The sequence below is a fragment of the Peromyscus leucopus genome, chromosome 4 (assembly GCF_004664715.2).
Source record: "Peromyscus leucopus breed LL Stock chromosome 4, UCI_PerLeu_2.1, whole genome shotgun sequence".
NCBI lineage: Eukaryota > Metazoa > Chordata > Mammalia > Rodentia > Cricetidae > Peromyscus > Peromyscus leucopus.
In genome coordinates this window covers 139,999,160-140,014,459 of record NC_051066.1, presented here as the reverse complement: position 1 = coordinate 140,014,459, position 15,300 = coordinate 139,999,160, and the positions used below count along the sequence as shown (strand labels likewise).

General features: G+C 49.4%; 1 protein-coding gene across 1 annotated transcript; it reads right to left on the bottom strand.

Annotated features, from left to right (window-relative positions):
* Positions 1-2,757: 2,757 nt before the first annotated feature.
* Positions 2,758-12,915, bottom strand: R3hdml (R3H domain containing like). Its single transcript, XM_028868620.1, has 5 exons — positions 12,481-12,915; positions 9,117-9,235; positions 7,270-7,402; positions 5,928-6,043; positions 2,758-3,046 (listed from the first exon to the last, which is right to left on the bottom strand). Exons 1-5 carry the CDS (start codon positions 12,739-12,741, stop codon positions 2,914-2,916), a joined length of 762 nt encoding a protein of 253 aa, XP_028724453.1. The 5' UTR covers positions 12,742-12,915; the 3' UTR covers positions 2,758-2,913.
* Between the last annotated feature and the right edge of the window lie 2,385 nt (positions 12,916-15,300).

Here is a 15,300-nt window from a genome sequence, read left to right as displayed (position 1 = left end):
GTGGAAACTGGCAGCCAGGAAGGACTTGAGTATTTTGTACACGCACACACGCACGCACGTGCACGCGCACGCGCACGCACACCTGGGACTCAACCATCCCTTCATAAAAAGAGAATGCGAGAGGAGGCTGGAGAGATGGATGGGGGCATGTTTTGCTTTTGCAGCAGAGTACCCAGGTTTTGTTCCAGCACATGACAGCTCATAACTGTCTACAACTGTAGTTCCGGGGAACCTGGCACTCTTTTTTGGACTCTGTAGGCACTAGGCTCACAAGTTATACACATATCTACATAACTTGTGTGCAGCCAAAACACTCATACACATAAAATAAAAAAATTAATTAAAACAAAAAACTACCTTTGACATGGATAGTGGAGGAGTGTATTTACATGTGTGATGGCATATATAGGAAATCTTGAAACTTCTCTGTAGCCAAGAATGACCCTGACCTGATTCTCCCATCTCCTGAGTGTCAGCATTACAGGTATGGGGTTTCCTGCATTTTAGGCAAGCTCTTTCCTAGCTGAGCTATATCCCCAGCCCAAGGAAGGACATGGGGATGGACATAGAGCCATCCCTAAGTAGAAAGGCTTTTATCTGAAATAATAAACTTGCAGTTGTATCCTTGGTCTTCCTTCATTCACTTCCACCATTGTAACTACTCACACTTTCTCTTCTGCCGAGTGGAGTAATCACACACACACACACACACACACACACACACACACACACACACACACGCCTGTGCTGTTGTGGTGTGTCCATCCTCTTCGACTTCCAGCAGAGCCTCTGCTACCCTCAACCACTTCTCAGCCAACCCAATTTTCTTCTCTTGTTTTTCAACTCCATGGAAGCTAAAGGGGATCCAATAAGAGCCACAGCCTGAGATCGAAAGACTGTATTGGTAGTGGAAAGGGGCAGGAGTGATATGCACCAGTCAAGACCTTCGTGGACAGGATCAGAGAGGACTCAGTTGTTCCAGGATTCCACAGAGGCTCTGGGTGAAGGGGGTACGTTTTCTTTCCAGTCTGAACTCTTTCTTTGAATGAAAACTTCTCTAGCTCACAGGGAGTGGGCCCCAGTATGAGGGCAAGGTCTGAAGGAAGAAATTTTACTATCTCTAGAGACAAAAGGACTTTTGTGTTTTATGATCTATGGGTGAGATGGGGTGGGGAGAGGGGAAATGGTTTACTGGAATGAAAATGACATTGTAAGGAAGAAAAAAGGAGAGAACCAGTCTGTAGAGCCTAAGATGGAAAAATGCACTGTGCAGTGATGAGCAGAGGGAGGTGAGAGCAGGTCAGATGGAGTGCAGTGATGGGGACAGATGGAAGAGAGAGGGGACAGATGGAGTGCAGTGATGGGCAGAGGGAGGAGAGAGCAGGGCACATGGAGTGCAGTGATGATGGGCAGAGGAAGAGAGAGGGGACAGATGGAGTGCAGTGATGGGCAGAGGGAGGAGAGAGCAGGGCACATGGAGTGCAGTGATGATGGGCAGAGGAAGAGAGAACAGGGCAGATGGAGTGCAGTGATGATGGGCAGAGGAAGAGAGAACAGGGCAGATGGAGTGCAGTGATGATGGGCAGAGGAAGAGAGAACAGGGCAGATGGAGTGCAGTGATGATGGGCAGAGGAAGAGAGAACAGGGCAGATGGAGTGCAGTGATGATGGGCAGAGGAAGAGAGAACAGGGCAGATGGAGTGCAGTGATGATGGGCAGAGGAAGAGAGAACAGGGCAGAGGAAGAGAGAACAGGGCAGATGCAGTGCAGTGATGAGCAGAGGGAAGAGAGAACAGGCCAGAGGGAGTGCAGTGATGAGCAGAGGAAGAGAGAGCAGGGCAGATGGAGTACAGTGATTAGCAGAGGAAGAGAGAGCGGGGCAGCCAGAGTGCTGCAGAGAAAAATGTCAGAGGCAGAAAGGACTCCTTGGCCAACTTGTGGTTGTGTTGTTTCATTGGAGAAGTTTCAGAAAGGGTGAAGAATTATGAATTCAAACCTCAGTGGCGCGTCTATGAGACAAGGCTGGAAGCTGTGGTTGTTCTAGAAAATGTACCAAGGGTAGGGATATGATATGCACCAACAAACAAAAACATTGTTAGAACTTGAAATTTGCCCAACCTAGGAGGAAACGCCAGTCCTAGAAGGCTGGCCGGGAAGGCTGGAATTAGTTGGCAGGAGACAAGTCTTAGGGCAAAGCTGTTTGGTTGTTGTTGTTGATTTGTTACCCTCCACCTTGCTGTGTAGCTGAGGATGACCTTCAGCTTCCAATCTCTTGACTCCAGTCCCTGAACTCTGGGACCACAGGTGTGCACCACCATGCTGGGGTTGTGTAGTGCTGGGACAAACACTCTAACACCGAGCTACAGCCCAGGTTGAGACTATTTGACAAATGCCTGTCACTAGGTGGACAGTCTTGGGGTAGAAGTCTCAGAATCACAAAGGAAGCTTCCTATTCTGTTCCCAGCAGCCCTCACTGCAGAGAATCAGGCAAATGAAAAATGCAGGTCTTGCCAGGCACAGTGGTGCACGCCTTTAATCCCAGCACTCTTGAGGCAAAGGCAGACACATCTCTGAGTTCAAGGCCAGCCTTGTCTATACAGTGAGTTTTAGAATAGCCAAGTCTACACAGAGAAAACATATATTGAAAACCAAAAACAAAACAAAACAAAAAAAAGTGAAAAAAGAAAGGAAGGAAGGAAGAAAGAAAGAAAAAATGCTTGTCTCCCTAGATATCATAGAGAAGAAAGATGTTACTAAGGAAGGAAGAGGAGGCACCTTTGACATGTATCAGACATTTAAGAAAAGGAATTTATAAAGAACTGTAGGGTTGCCCACCACCTGTTTCCCTCTCAACTTTGGGGAGGAATCTTCCCAGGGTCAGGCCTAGCCAGGGGCACCAAAACACTGGGCCAGTTCAGATCCATGGAAGCCTGTTGGATTTGAGCCCAGAGAAACACATGTTGCTGTTACAGTTGCCTTGGTAACTGGAGGGACAGGCAGAACACGGCTTCCCAGTCTTGTAGGGTGCCTCCCCAATCCAATTGCCCCTACAAGAGAACAGGCCCAGGGGGAACAGGATTAGGATACAGGAGAGTTTAGGTGAAACATCCTTCACAGATGTACATGTTTCAGTCCTGGGGTCCACTGCCTATGTGACCTTGAGCTTGGCACCTCTGTAAGCCCTGGTTTCTTCCTCTGTAAACCCAGCAAATTTCTCCTCCATAGGGATGCAGAGAACAGCAGAAAATGCAGCCTGTGCACATATGCACAGCATCACTGTGCTTGGAAAATAGTGACATCTGGTAAGGTTTGGTTTTCTCTCCTTCCCTAGCCTCCCTGGAGGGGGCAGATTTGGGTTCTGGTCCTGAGTTCTCATCCTAGTGACATCCGAGCCACTTCATTTCTTGGGAACTGATATTATCCTTTGGATAAAATAAATGAAACTGTGTCCATGAAAATTATGTGAAATGACCTTTGGGGGAAAACCCTTGTGCTATATGTATGCTGTGCATATGAGAGCTTGAGTAATTAGCTGATGGGGATAAGTAGGCATAAGTGGCCTACTCATAGAGTCTCATTATGGCCACTACCCTCCATATCTTCAAGACTTCACCCTTAATCTAGATATACTGCTATAGAATTACCCTCTCAAAAGACCACTACCTGCCAGGCAGTGGTGGCGCCCGCCTTTAATCCCAGCACTTGCAGAGGCGGGTGGAGCTCTGTGAGTTTGAGGCCAGCCTGGGCTACAGAGTGAGTTCCAGGAAAGGTGCAAAGCTACACAGAGAAACCCTGTCTCGAAAAACCAACAAAACAAAACAAAACAAAACAAAAAAAACCCCACTACCTTTTGTGGAAGGGAATGGGGAGTTATTGTCTAATAGTTATAGGGATTTCTCTGGGCTGATAAAAGGGGAAAGGGAAAAGTTTAGAAGGGATGGGCAAGTGGCTCAGTTGGTAGAGAGCTTGCCTTGCATGTACAAAGCCTTGGGTTCAGTTCCCAGTACCACATATAACGGGTGTGGAGGTCATGTTTATAATTCCAGCACTTGGAGGTGGGGGCAGGGGGATTAGTTCAAGGTCAACATTAGCTAATTAATGAGTTGAAAGCCAGCCTGGGCTACATGAGACCTTGTCTCAAAAGAAAAACAGAGCAGCAAGACGACTCAACACTCAAGGCACTTGCTGCCAAGCCGGATGACCTGAGCCCAATCCCTAGATTGATAGAAGAAGAGAATCAACTCCACGAAAATTTCCTCCGACCTCCACATGTGCACTGTGGTGTGTGGACACCACCCCCACGAACAAATAAATCACTGTAAGATAAATAAATAAATGGCAATGATTGCATAGTATTAGGATAATAATTGTCACTGAATTCTTCACTTAGGAAAGACTCAATGGTATCTTTTATGTTCTTCCTCCTCTGAAAACCTAGTCACCTCCGGCTCTTGCTCTAGGCTACCCCAGTATCTTATCTCTGCCCTTCTGTCAGTTATCGTCAATCCCTAAGGCTCCTTTTTCATACTTTAAGTGAGTGAATACTCCTTATAGCCAGAAATGGAATCTCCTCCTCCCCTAAAAGTAATTGGGTTAGTTTTATGCGTTGCGTGTTTTGTTCTTGCTTTTGAGACAGGGTGTTTTGTAGCCCAGACTGAACCTCACTATGCAGCCTAGGTGGTGACCCATGAACTCTTCTGTTTCCTCCTTCACTGTGCTGAGATTACACCGTGCACCAGCATGACTGGCAAGTGCTCAGGAAAGTATGGACTTCTGAATTCATAGCAGGTCTCATTAACTTCTTCATTCGTCCATCGAGCTCTTCAGAATGTCCATGGATATCAGGATTGGTGCCAGATACTATAAACTGTATTTTTTAAAGGTCCTCTTGGGAGCCAGGCATAGGGTGTTCCTATAACCCCAACAATCAGAAGGTCAAGGCAAGGAGGCCCGGAAGTTCAGTCATCTTCATTGAGAATTTGAGGCCAGCCTGGGGCTATAAGAGAGCCTGTCTTTAAAAAAAAAAAAAAAGACACTCTAGGATAAGGAGGGGTGGAGGTGAGGGCCTGGGTGATAGAATCAAAGAAGTTCTTTGTTTTTTGTTTGTTTAACCACTTGAGGGTAAGTTCTACTTTCAAAAAAGAAGATAATGGCTAAATTGGGTTGTTACCTCCTATTCCCAGCTCTGGGGAAACTGAGGCAGAATGTAATCACTGCAGGTTTGAGGCTACTCTTGGCTAAGCAGTGAGTTCCAGGTCAGTCTAGGTTACAGAGTGAGACCTGTTGGGGGGAGGGGGTGTTTGTTTGTTTGTTTGTTTGTTTTTCATTTTGAGCTGAAAATCTGTAATGTTCATAAGTCTGCATACTGATATTGGATGAGAACTTTTCTTGCCATTTCCCTGTGTTTCCAAGAGATTTGTGTAAAGATGGCTGGCTCCTGATCTGCCTATTGCGGTGATGGGTGAATCTGGGAGAGAGAGCCGTGCGCATGCTCTGTCCGTCTTTGCTCGCCATCCAATCCGCCCTCCTACAGGGGCAGGTGTTCTTAGTTGTCTGTTTCTTGGGGTGAGCTCAGAGGACTAGCACTGCGCCCATATGCTCAGTGATGCCTGGCATTAGTGTGAAAGGCTTGCTTCATGGTGAAATATTAGCACAGCCACTTGGTGGGCAGATGGGCCAATTCAGGCCACAATCCACCCCCCACCTCCCGCCTTTCACCCTCCTCTCTCTTTGGGTACAGAAGAAGGATTATTGGCTAAGGCTGTGACTAAATGGTACAATACTTGCCTAGCTTGTGCAAGACCCAGTCCTGGTGCCACAAAACAAACAAGCAAGCAAGCAAACAAACAAACAGCCTTGTCAATCGACTCTCTTAAACTGCCAAACCAGTCTGGCATTGCACAGGAGGAACCCTGGTGCAGTACTTACTTAATGGCATAGTTGCAGACCAGGTACACAGCCTGCTGCCAGGTGCTGCCCCACACATTGATGCTGCTGCAGGTGTGAAGAGCGCAGCCCAGCCGACTGGAGGATGCCCACACCATCTGTGGAAGCACAGAGACTGAGGCTTGGAGGAGCCCCAGAGCCCTGAGCAGCATGGTTACTGGACCCCATTCCAGCTGAGTACAGTATGTGAAGTCTTGGGGCCCCGGGGGCTGGAGGACAGGAGAAAAGGCCATGTCTGCCTTATCCTAAGGGGTTGGGGAATGGCTTGAGACATTTATTCTGTAATAGAGTGTTTCTCAAAAAAAACATTTTACTGAAACCAACAATAAGTAATATGTTTCATATTGTTACACGGTGAAATATGTGCACAGGGCGCCAAAGTGTGATGAAGGAATCAGGGGTGTTGCTTGTAGTAGAATGCAGGCATGCCTGGCAGTTCTAAGGCCCTGGGTGTACCCAGCATACCAGAGAGCGTTATGTATTTATCTGTATCATGTGCGATGTGTCACTATTGTCTATACCCTTTCATTCATGTTTTCTTAAGATTTTCCTTTTAGTGACAGCCTTTGAAAGTCATTGGAGTGTTGGAGGTTAAACACAAACGTTTGAATCACACACGCTTGAATCAATATTTCAACATCACCTGCTGTGAGATTTTGAGTCTCTGCTCCTCTCTGTGCCTCTGATGGAGGTAATAATGTCCCATGATTTTGTCGAGGTTTTTTTTTTTTTTTTTTTTTTTTTTGAAACAGCCTCATTATGGGTGGTCTGGAACTTGATATATAGACCAGGCTGACCTTGAACTCATAGAGATCTGCCTGCCTCTGCTGCCCAAGTGTTGGGTCTAAAGGCATAAATCACCACGTCGGGCTATTGTTTTGGAGATAGTTGGAAAGGCTGGGTGAACAAAACAGAGAGTAGGAGTTTTGGGAAACCGAAAATACCCAAAACATTCAAAACAGAACAGTGGAAGGGTATGATGCCTGTAATCTCAGAAGGTGAGGCAGGAGGATTTCTGTGAGTTCCAAGCCTGTGAGATACAATACATCTCAATTCATTGTCTGCACCACTTTCCAGGAATATATGCCTTACATAAAGGAAAGCTCACACTGGGAGTGGTGGGCATGTCTGTAGTCCCAGCACTCAGGAGGCTGAGACAGGAGGATGGAGAGTGAGAGACCAGCCTGGGACATACAATGACCCTGTCTACAAAAGAGAAACAAAAGGAAGCCCCCAGGGCCTGCTTGAATTCTCACTCTGCCATCCCCGTTATTCTCTGAGGTGCCAGGGTCTGCGGAGCAGCCTCTTGGCCGACAGAGGGTACCTGGGTATAGTGGGAGCAGACAGGACCGCTGCAGAGCCAGGGGCAGTGTGGGGTACAATCCTTTGGAGCTGGGAATGAGTAGTGCCGCTTTTCCTCAGACCAAGACTTCACGAGATCTACCACAGACCGGTACCTGGGGAGGCCAAGAACATGGAGGAAGGTGAAGAGAGGGTGGGAAAGTCACTCTGTCCCCAATTTGTCTGGTGAATCACTTCATTTCTTCATCACATTCCCCATCTGTAAAATGATGAATTCCCTAGAACTGGAGTTACAGACAGGTGTGAGCTGCTGTGTGGGTGCTGGGAATCGAACCCAGGTCCTCTGGAAGAGCAGCCGGTGCTCTTACCCACTGAGCCAGCTCTCCAGCCCCCGAGCTGCACTTTTTCTGAAGGGAATTATCTGTTAGCTTTCCTTTCCCTGACTGCCCCTTGGTGTTTTACCTTAGTCTCTATCATGATGTTTAACACTCAGGCATAGAGTCAGAAGAGCAGTCAGGAGTGACCTGGGAGTACTCACACTGGCAGTGTGCAACATGTCTGTGTTCTTCAACACCCTTTCTCTGTGAGCTTCGGAAGGGCTGGCCGTCAGGTCACGGACAGGGAGATGGGAAGAATTTCGTGGTAGGAGGGAGGGTATGTGAGCTTGGGGAAGGACCTGGTCACCAAGATCAGCTCTGCTGGGCTCTGAGAGATCATTCATGATTTCCAAGGCTTGGCACTGGTTCTAACTAGCCGGTGACATGCAAAGGTGCAGAAGGGCCCAATGGTCCCAGGAACTTGGTCATCAGACCAACCTTGATCCCTGCTGAGGTCATGGCAAACTCAGCATGGAGAGAGCCATGTTTTCCTAATGACCTTGGTTGGTAGAATAAAAATGTGACATATGACCATCTCTTAAATGTTTCTGTGTATGTCTGTGTGCACATGTGCACACATATGTGTTCATGCGGGGCATGTGTATACATGTGGAGGCCGGAAGTCAACCCCAGGTATCATTCCTTAGATGCTATTTACCTTGTTTTTTGAGACAGTGTCTCTCACTGGCCTAAAATTCAATGATTAGGCTGATCTGCCAGTGATCCCCAGGGATCCTCCGCCTCCATTTCTACAGTGCTGGGTGTGTACCCCTGTGCTCGGCTTTTTATGTAGGTTCTGGGGTTGAACACAGGTCCTTGTGCTTGTCAGACGAACTTTCCCAGCTTCCCCTCAGCCCTTGTTACTGGCTTATGAAACCCACAAGTCTAGCACTAGCTAATCTGCGTCAACAGAGGCCCCAGGTTTTGAAATATAGTCAAAACTTCCTCAGGTCACACATATCAGAACTCAGGCGCCCACACTCTGACTCCGAAGCTGGAATAGTGACAAGAGCCAGGCTGGTGGTTCAGTTCCAGTACATTCCATGTACTCATCTCCTCCCCTCCGCCCTCGCTCCACTCCCCACAGCCCTCATCCCCTCCCTCTCGGAAGCAGCATGGACTCTCTCATTTGTCTACCCTGTTTCGCCTGCATCTCCTAACTAGAGTGCGTTTCTCTGTGTGCAGAGCCTATCCACCCGGTTCATCACAGGAACCACCACTGTGCATAGCACCTGGGCCAGAATAAGGACTTGGCGTACTTTGTCGAATGACTAAATGAAGAAAGGGCAGAGATTCGCCGGGCGGTGGTGGCGCACGCCTTTAATCCCAGTACTTGGGAGGCAGAGGCAGGCGGATCTCTGTGAGTTTGAGGCCAGCCTGGACTACCAAGTGAGTCCCAGGAAAGGCGCAAAGCTACGCAGAGAAACCCTGTCTCGAAAAACCAAAAAAAAAAAAAAAAAAAAAAAAAAAGAAAGGGCAGAGATTCACTCACCGGCCAGAATGGATAGAGAGGTTCTGGCCCACGTATTTCATCAGCTGTGAGGGTCCGTGGGCCCAGATGCACTGGGTGGCCCAGGCTTCCGCAGACCTGGCCAGCTGCTCATCCCAAACCTGATGAAAGAAAGACCGTGAACTCGCCCGAGGGTAAATAACAACGTGACCATGGTGAGGTGCACACATGCCCATTTGCACTGTGCTTTCTCAGTCTCCTGAGATCACCACACCCCCGGAGAGATCAGAAAACAGAGGCTCAAAGGCTTTGACTCCCAGGTCAAGCACAGATCCACAGCTGAGCCAGGGTCTGTGCTCCTGTCTCTGGCCCTGAGTCCCGGGCTCGTTCTTCTCCACTAGACCTTAAACTTAAAGCCCCCAGCTCTGTTTAGAGTCCCAGGGCATCTGTAAAGGCTCTGGGTTTGGTCCTCAGCTTAAAAAAAAAAAATCAAATTCACAACTTCTTTTAAAAGTGTAAAAACACGCAGGGCAGTGGTGGCGCATGCCTTTAATCCCAGCACTCGGGAGGCAGAGCCAGGCAGATCTCTGTGAGTTCGAGGCCAGCCTGGGCTACCAAGTGAGTTCCAGGAAAGGCGCAAAGCTACACAGAGAAACCCTGTCTCGAAAAACCAAAAAAAAAAAAAAAAAGTGTAAAAACATACAAAAAATTAAGATTAAAAATAATAAAAGATTAAAAAATAAAAAGGAAGTGAGCACCTTTAATCCTGGCATTCGGGAGGCAGAGACAGGTGGATCTCTATAATTTCAAGGCCAGTCTGGCCTTCAGAGCAAGTACCAGGCCAGCCAAAGCTACCTAACAGACAGATACTGTTATAAATAAATAAATTAATAATAAATAAATAAATAAATAAATAAATAAATAAATAAATAAAATCAAAAGAAGGCTAAGTGGAGCATTCTCTATCTCTCATCACTCCTGGATTGTCACTTAAGCCACCCTGTACCCTTCCCCACCAGTCTCCAACGGGAGTATTCCCTGTAACCCAGGTATATAGATACACAAATGGCTGTGAATACTCTGTTCTGTACCCAATTCTTCATTTGACAAGATAGGCGGCCCAGCGACCATTCCACATCGGTGCCTAGTAGACCCCTCCTTATCCTTCTTCGTAGTGATAGAAGTTTCCTGTGTGGGGTGAGGGGATATCTCTTAAACAAACAAACACACAAACAAACAAACAAACACTAGTTCCCAGGGCTGGAGAGCACTCACTGCTCTTACAGGAGACCTGGGTTTGGTTCCCAGCACCCACATGGCAGCTCACACTGCCTATAATTTCAGTTCTAGAGCATCTGACAACCTCTTCTGTTTAAGGGAAGCCTGGACTACATGAGGCAGAAACAGGATAGCAAGATAGAGAAAATTATGGGGACGTGGGAAGAGAGACGAGCCCCGTCCCCTCAAAGCCTCCTAGCAGCTGAGACTTGAGGACCGGAACACAGCTAATAACATTTTCCATTGCTGACAAGACCTTGTCTCAAAACCAAGCCAAGGGTAGGAGAGAGATGGCTCATCAGTTAAGAGCACTGGCAGCTCTTCCAGGGGACCCAGGTTCAGTTCCCAGCACCCACATGGAGGTTCCAGGGGATCCAATGCCTCCTTCTGGCCTCCCTGGGCACCAGGCACACACATGGCACATGGGCATCCATGCAGGCCAAACACCCACGCACGCACGCACGTAAAAATAAATAAATAAAATTGTAACCAACAAAACCGCCAGAGCCAGGTTTCCTTCCAACTCTGACTCCCTGGAATCCTTTATGTTAGTTTTTGTTCACTCAGCAAATATTGAACAATATTCCCTGGCACCAAGGACTCAGTCTAGCAAGGAAGTGATCTGTCAAACAAGCATGACTCATGACAACCCCAGGGCATGTGGGAATGTGGAAAGTGACCCAGACCTTCTTGGGGCTTGGAAGAAAAGGGTTCAATGGTGAGGGTTGCTTGGTCTCACCTGGTCTCACCCAGTTCTGTGGGCACAAGCTGCCAAGCAAACAAGAAAGGGAGATGCTAAGAAGCCCAGCCCCCACCCACGCCCCATTGCTGCCTCCCGCTTTTCCAGGGAAAGCAGAGCAAAGAGGGAAGGCAGGAACAAGGTCAAGGCACTGAGACCCTCGCCAGCATTCCCGGAGAGAGTAGCTGGCTGGCTTCCTGCGTTCTATACCAGGCTCAGTAGGTAAACGCCTGTTGGGGCTTGCGCCACCCATACTGCTGGTGCTCAATTAATGTGTCATTTGTTTGGAAACCAGAGACCTTCTGGGTGGCAGTTTCAGTGTTAATAAATGAGTGAGTGAGTCAGCAAACACATACATGACAGCCCACCCTCCCCACCCCCACCCACCCCAGCTCTTATTCTGGCCCCTTTACAATTACCTCCTGACATGTGATATTGGGCTCTGTATCTTGTTGGTGGCCTTTAATTTTTCTTACCCAGCCCCCCAGCCCCCACAAAAGTAGACTTCTTGAGGGAGTAAGCCTTGTTCTCCACAGTACCCAGAAAAGGCTTAGCGCTCTGTCAGGCTCCAAGCAGGAAGTGGCTCATAGGGAACGCTGAAAGGAGGTCACATTTGTTAGGCTGGAGGAGGTCTATCAGCTATCTCTTTTCCTAAAGACGCCTCTGTGGGCCGGCAGCCTGTCTCTCCAGGCTTTGGGGACAATGGTCCCAGGGAGGAGTTGGGACAGGGGATATTCCTCCTCCACACTGATGGTTTTGGTTTCTGGGAGACTGAGCTAAGAGACTCGAGGACGGACTCTTTGAAGAAAACATCCCAACCAGCACTGAGATTCAGCTCCAGGCATTCCTCAGCTCAAGATACCCTGGTCCCTGCCTGTCCTCCACTGGGGCTGGGAATGAATGGTCTGGGTGTGTCAGGCAACCCTCTCTGGTGAGAGACAATAGCCTGGAAAGTCTCCCACCCCCTGCAGGTCCCCAGTGTGGAGGCAAAATTCTTGGACAGCATATTGTGTTAGAGAAAACTCCCACCTTAGCAGACCAGGCTTGCAATCCAGGCTGGAGGACCCAAGGCAAACCTGTCCTCTGACTTAATTCCTTCATTTGGAAAACAGACAAAATACTGTCTTGAAGGAAGAGGGTTATGTGAAGGACCTGGCAGGGTGTTCTACAGATAGTATTCTTTTTTCCCCACCCCCACCCACCTCCATTCACTGAGAATTTATGCCATGGCCTTACTTTCTGTATCTGTAAAATGGATTACTCATGTTCACTGTTTGCTTGGACTAGGCAGACAGATGGTTTATCTCTTCAAAGCCAGCCAGCCACTCCAAGACACAGTGAGCAATCTGGTGTTGGCTGGAAGGTGCACCAGGAAGGCTTGGGACTCACCATATACTCCATGTTGGCAGCAGGTGGGTGTACGCTGGCCCGGATGTGGTTGTGATAATCCAGCAAGGCACTCATGTCCCGGGCAGAGATATGGCGCTTCCGGCGGAACCGGGGCACCCCCAAGCCAGACAGGGACCACACAGCTATGTTCTTGGGTCGGCCCAGGACCAGTGTGGTGTTGGGCATCCTTAAGGCCCCCACTGTGTGGCCTGTCCAGAGGAGAAGGCCTGCCAGGCCCAGGATGCTGGCCAGAAGAGGCATAGCTGTCTGGGATCGTGTACCTGGTGCCGAGAAGAGCTGCTGCTGCCTAGAAGAGGTGGGTGTGAGAATGTCAAGCCCTGAGAGCTCTCCTTGGGCACTGCCAGTCCAGAGAATGCTCCCTGGTAACTTGGCAGAGATCCTCTGACCCAGCTCTGGTCCAGATACTCAATACTTCCGCCTTCCTCCCCACTGGACTCAGTAGCTTAGAGGATGGGAAGAAATGCCCAGACAGTGGCTAATCCAGACCCGGGCTCTGGAGCGGGAAGGTGCTACCACTTCAAAGCCAGGGCTCTGTCACATTTGCCCAGGAGACAGACGGCCATCTCCTCTGGCCAAACACCCTCTTTCCAACCCCATAATGTTGGGCTCAGCCGATGCCCACAGAAGCAGAACAGGCCCTTTTCTCAGTGCGGCAGCCTCAGGATGGAGGGGGTGACATGGGAAGAGCAGATGCCAGAGGGTGACAGAGGCAGAAAGGACATTGGAGGTCAGAGAAAGAGACAAGGGAAACCAGAGGAAGGAGACCGAGACAGGGACTGTAAAGGAAACGGGAGGGAGGGAAGAAAGGAGAGCTGGAATAATGGAATGAAGGAAAGAACACGAAGAAGTAGAGGCAAAGGGAAATAGAACAGGAGAGGAGGAAAGAGGAGAGGAGAAGACAAGAGAGGGCGGGAGAGGCCAGCAGAGACCAGGCATCAGGTTCACTGGGGGCACATACCCAGAACGGGCAGCCCCAGGAGGTGGCCGAGAAGGCAGGGTCTTCTGTACGTGTCCTGGTAGCGCAGTGATTTTAACAGTCCCCGGGAAGCGATGGCATCTGACGTCCCAGCCAGCAGCCCCCTCCTTGTCCAGCCAGCACATTCAGAGAGGGAGGCTCCGCCTGCCTCTCCTGTGGGCTTTACTCTCCAGCCCTCTCCTAGTCCCTTTGCCATCTGGAGTGTGCAGGGCCTGTGGCTAAGCTGCCAGCCGACTGGAGGTATAGCAAAGGGGTAGGAGTCCTGGGAGGACATGCCCATGCACCCAGGGAGATCCCAGACCCAGTGGAGGCCTCTACTTGCCAGACCCTTGCAGAATAAGGCAGCAGGAGAGAGTTCCAACTTCTCCCTAGGAAGCCCTCCAGCCGCAGAGTGGGCAGATATGATGTGAGCTAAGTATGAGCATCTGCTGTGTGCCACACCTTGGGATGAGAGCTCTCTACACACAAGCATGGCCAACATTCAGAGGCAGGTGCCACGACCCCTCCCTGTCCCACTCTGTAGAGGAAGACTCTGAGCCCCACAGAGGTGAAGGCAGAAGGTCACAGTCAACAGAGCCTGGGTTCAAATCCAAGTCTGCCTGCTCCCCAGGGCCCTGTTAGTACAAGCAACTGATGTTCTGTTCTGTATCCAAACAAAATACAGATGCATGAGGTGAGCCCTGGAGAAGGCTTGTGCCACTCAAACAGCGTGGTGTGTGTGTGTTCAGCAAGGGGGTTCGAACCCCTTTCTTCCAGTCACTGCAAAGCGTCCATGAACAACTGGTTGGTGAACTGTTTTAGCCTCACTGGTACAAATGAGAGAAATTAAGGCACCTGCCTCATCAAACTGTTGTAAGAGCAAATGAGTCAATGTTTGTGAAGTTACAACAGCAGCTGCCACACAGTGTGTTTTCTGTGGGTGTGTGCATTCGTGTTCATGCACAACCATGTGCTCCTATTTGACTGTGTACACTTGAGTGTTAGGTGTGTGCCAGTCCTGTTACCTGCACATAGGCATGCGGGCTTCTGTGTCACGTACTTCCAGGTGCATGCGTGAACACATATAGACATGCATGGGTGTGATTAGATCCCAACTGGTCTCTGAGTTGCTGAAATTGTGGGTTTGGCACTCATTTTTCTCCTCTTTGGTTGCTTGTGTTCTGCACAAATAACAAGCATCCCTTTAACACTCGGAGACAAGAAATGTGTAAAAGAAACAAGGATGAAAACCTCCTAGCTGGGGCTGCAGAGTTGGATCAGTGATTAAGAGCACTTGTTGCAAAGGAACTGGGTTCGATTCCCAGCATCCACACGGAGGCTCACCACCTCCTAGGGCATCAGGCACGCATGTGGTACACAGACGTACATGCAGGCAAAACACACATACAGGACGAGGCTGAGTCCCTGCCCAGCTGGTGGTGCAGGGCTGAGGATGGGCTGGGACACTTGAAACCCTAGCTCCAGGCTGCTACCCAGACTGTTCCTCCACAGCCCAGACGATGCAGTCGCCAAAACACACTCCTGCCGCAGCAATGTCCCTGGCCACGGCATCCCCAGCTTGGCCAAATGACCACTGGCAACTAAAGGAGGCTGTGGGAGACTGAGCTCCCTGACCTCAGCAGGACCTTCCCATCCCGTAAGGTAAGGAAAACAGACACAAACAACACTAGCTCTTGGGGACTGAGGACAGTCAAGGCCAAACCCCTCTGGCTGCCCGACCTAGACCACTCCCAGGTGCACTGCCCAAGCCTCACCTCAGAGCTTAGCATCAGTGGTCCCGGTTCACAGGGCATCTCTGAGGCACAGATGGAGACACTCTGCTC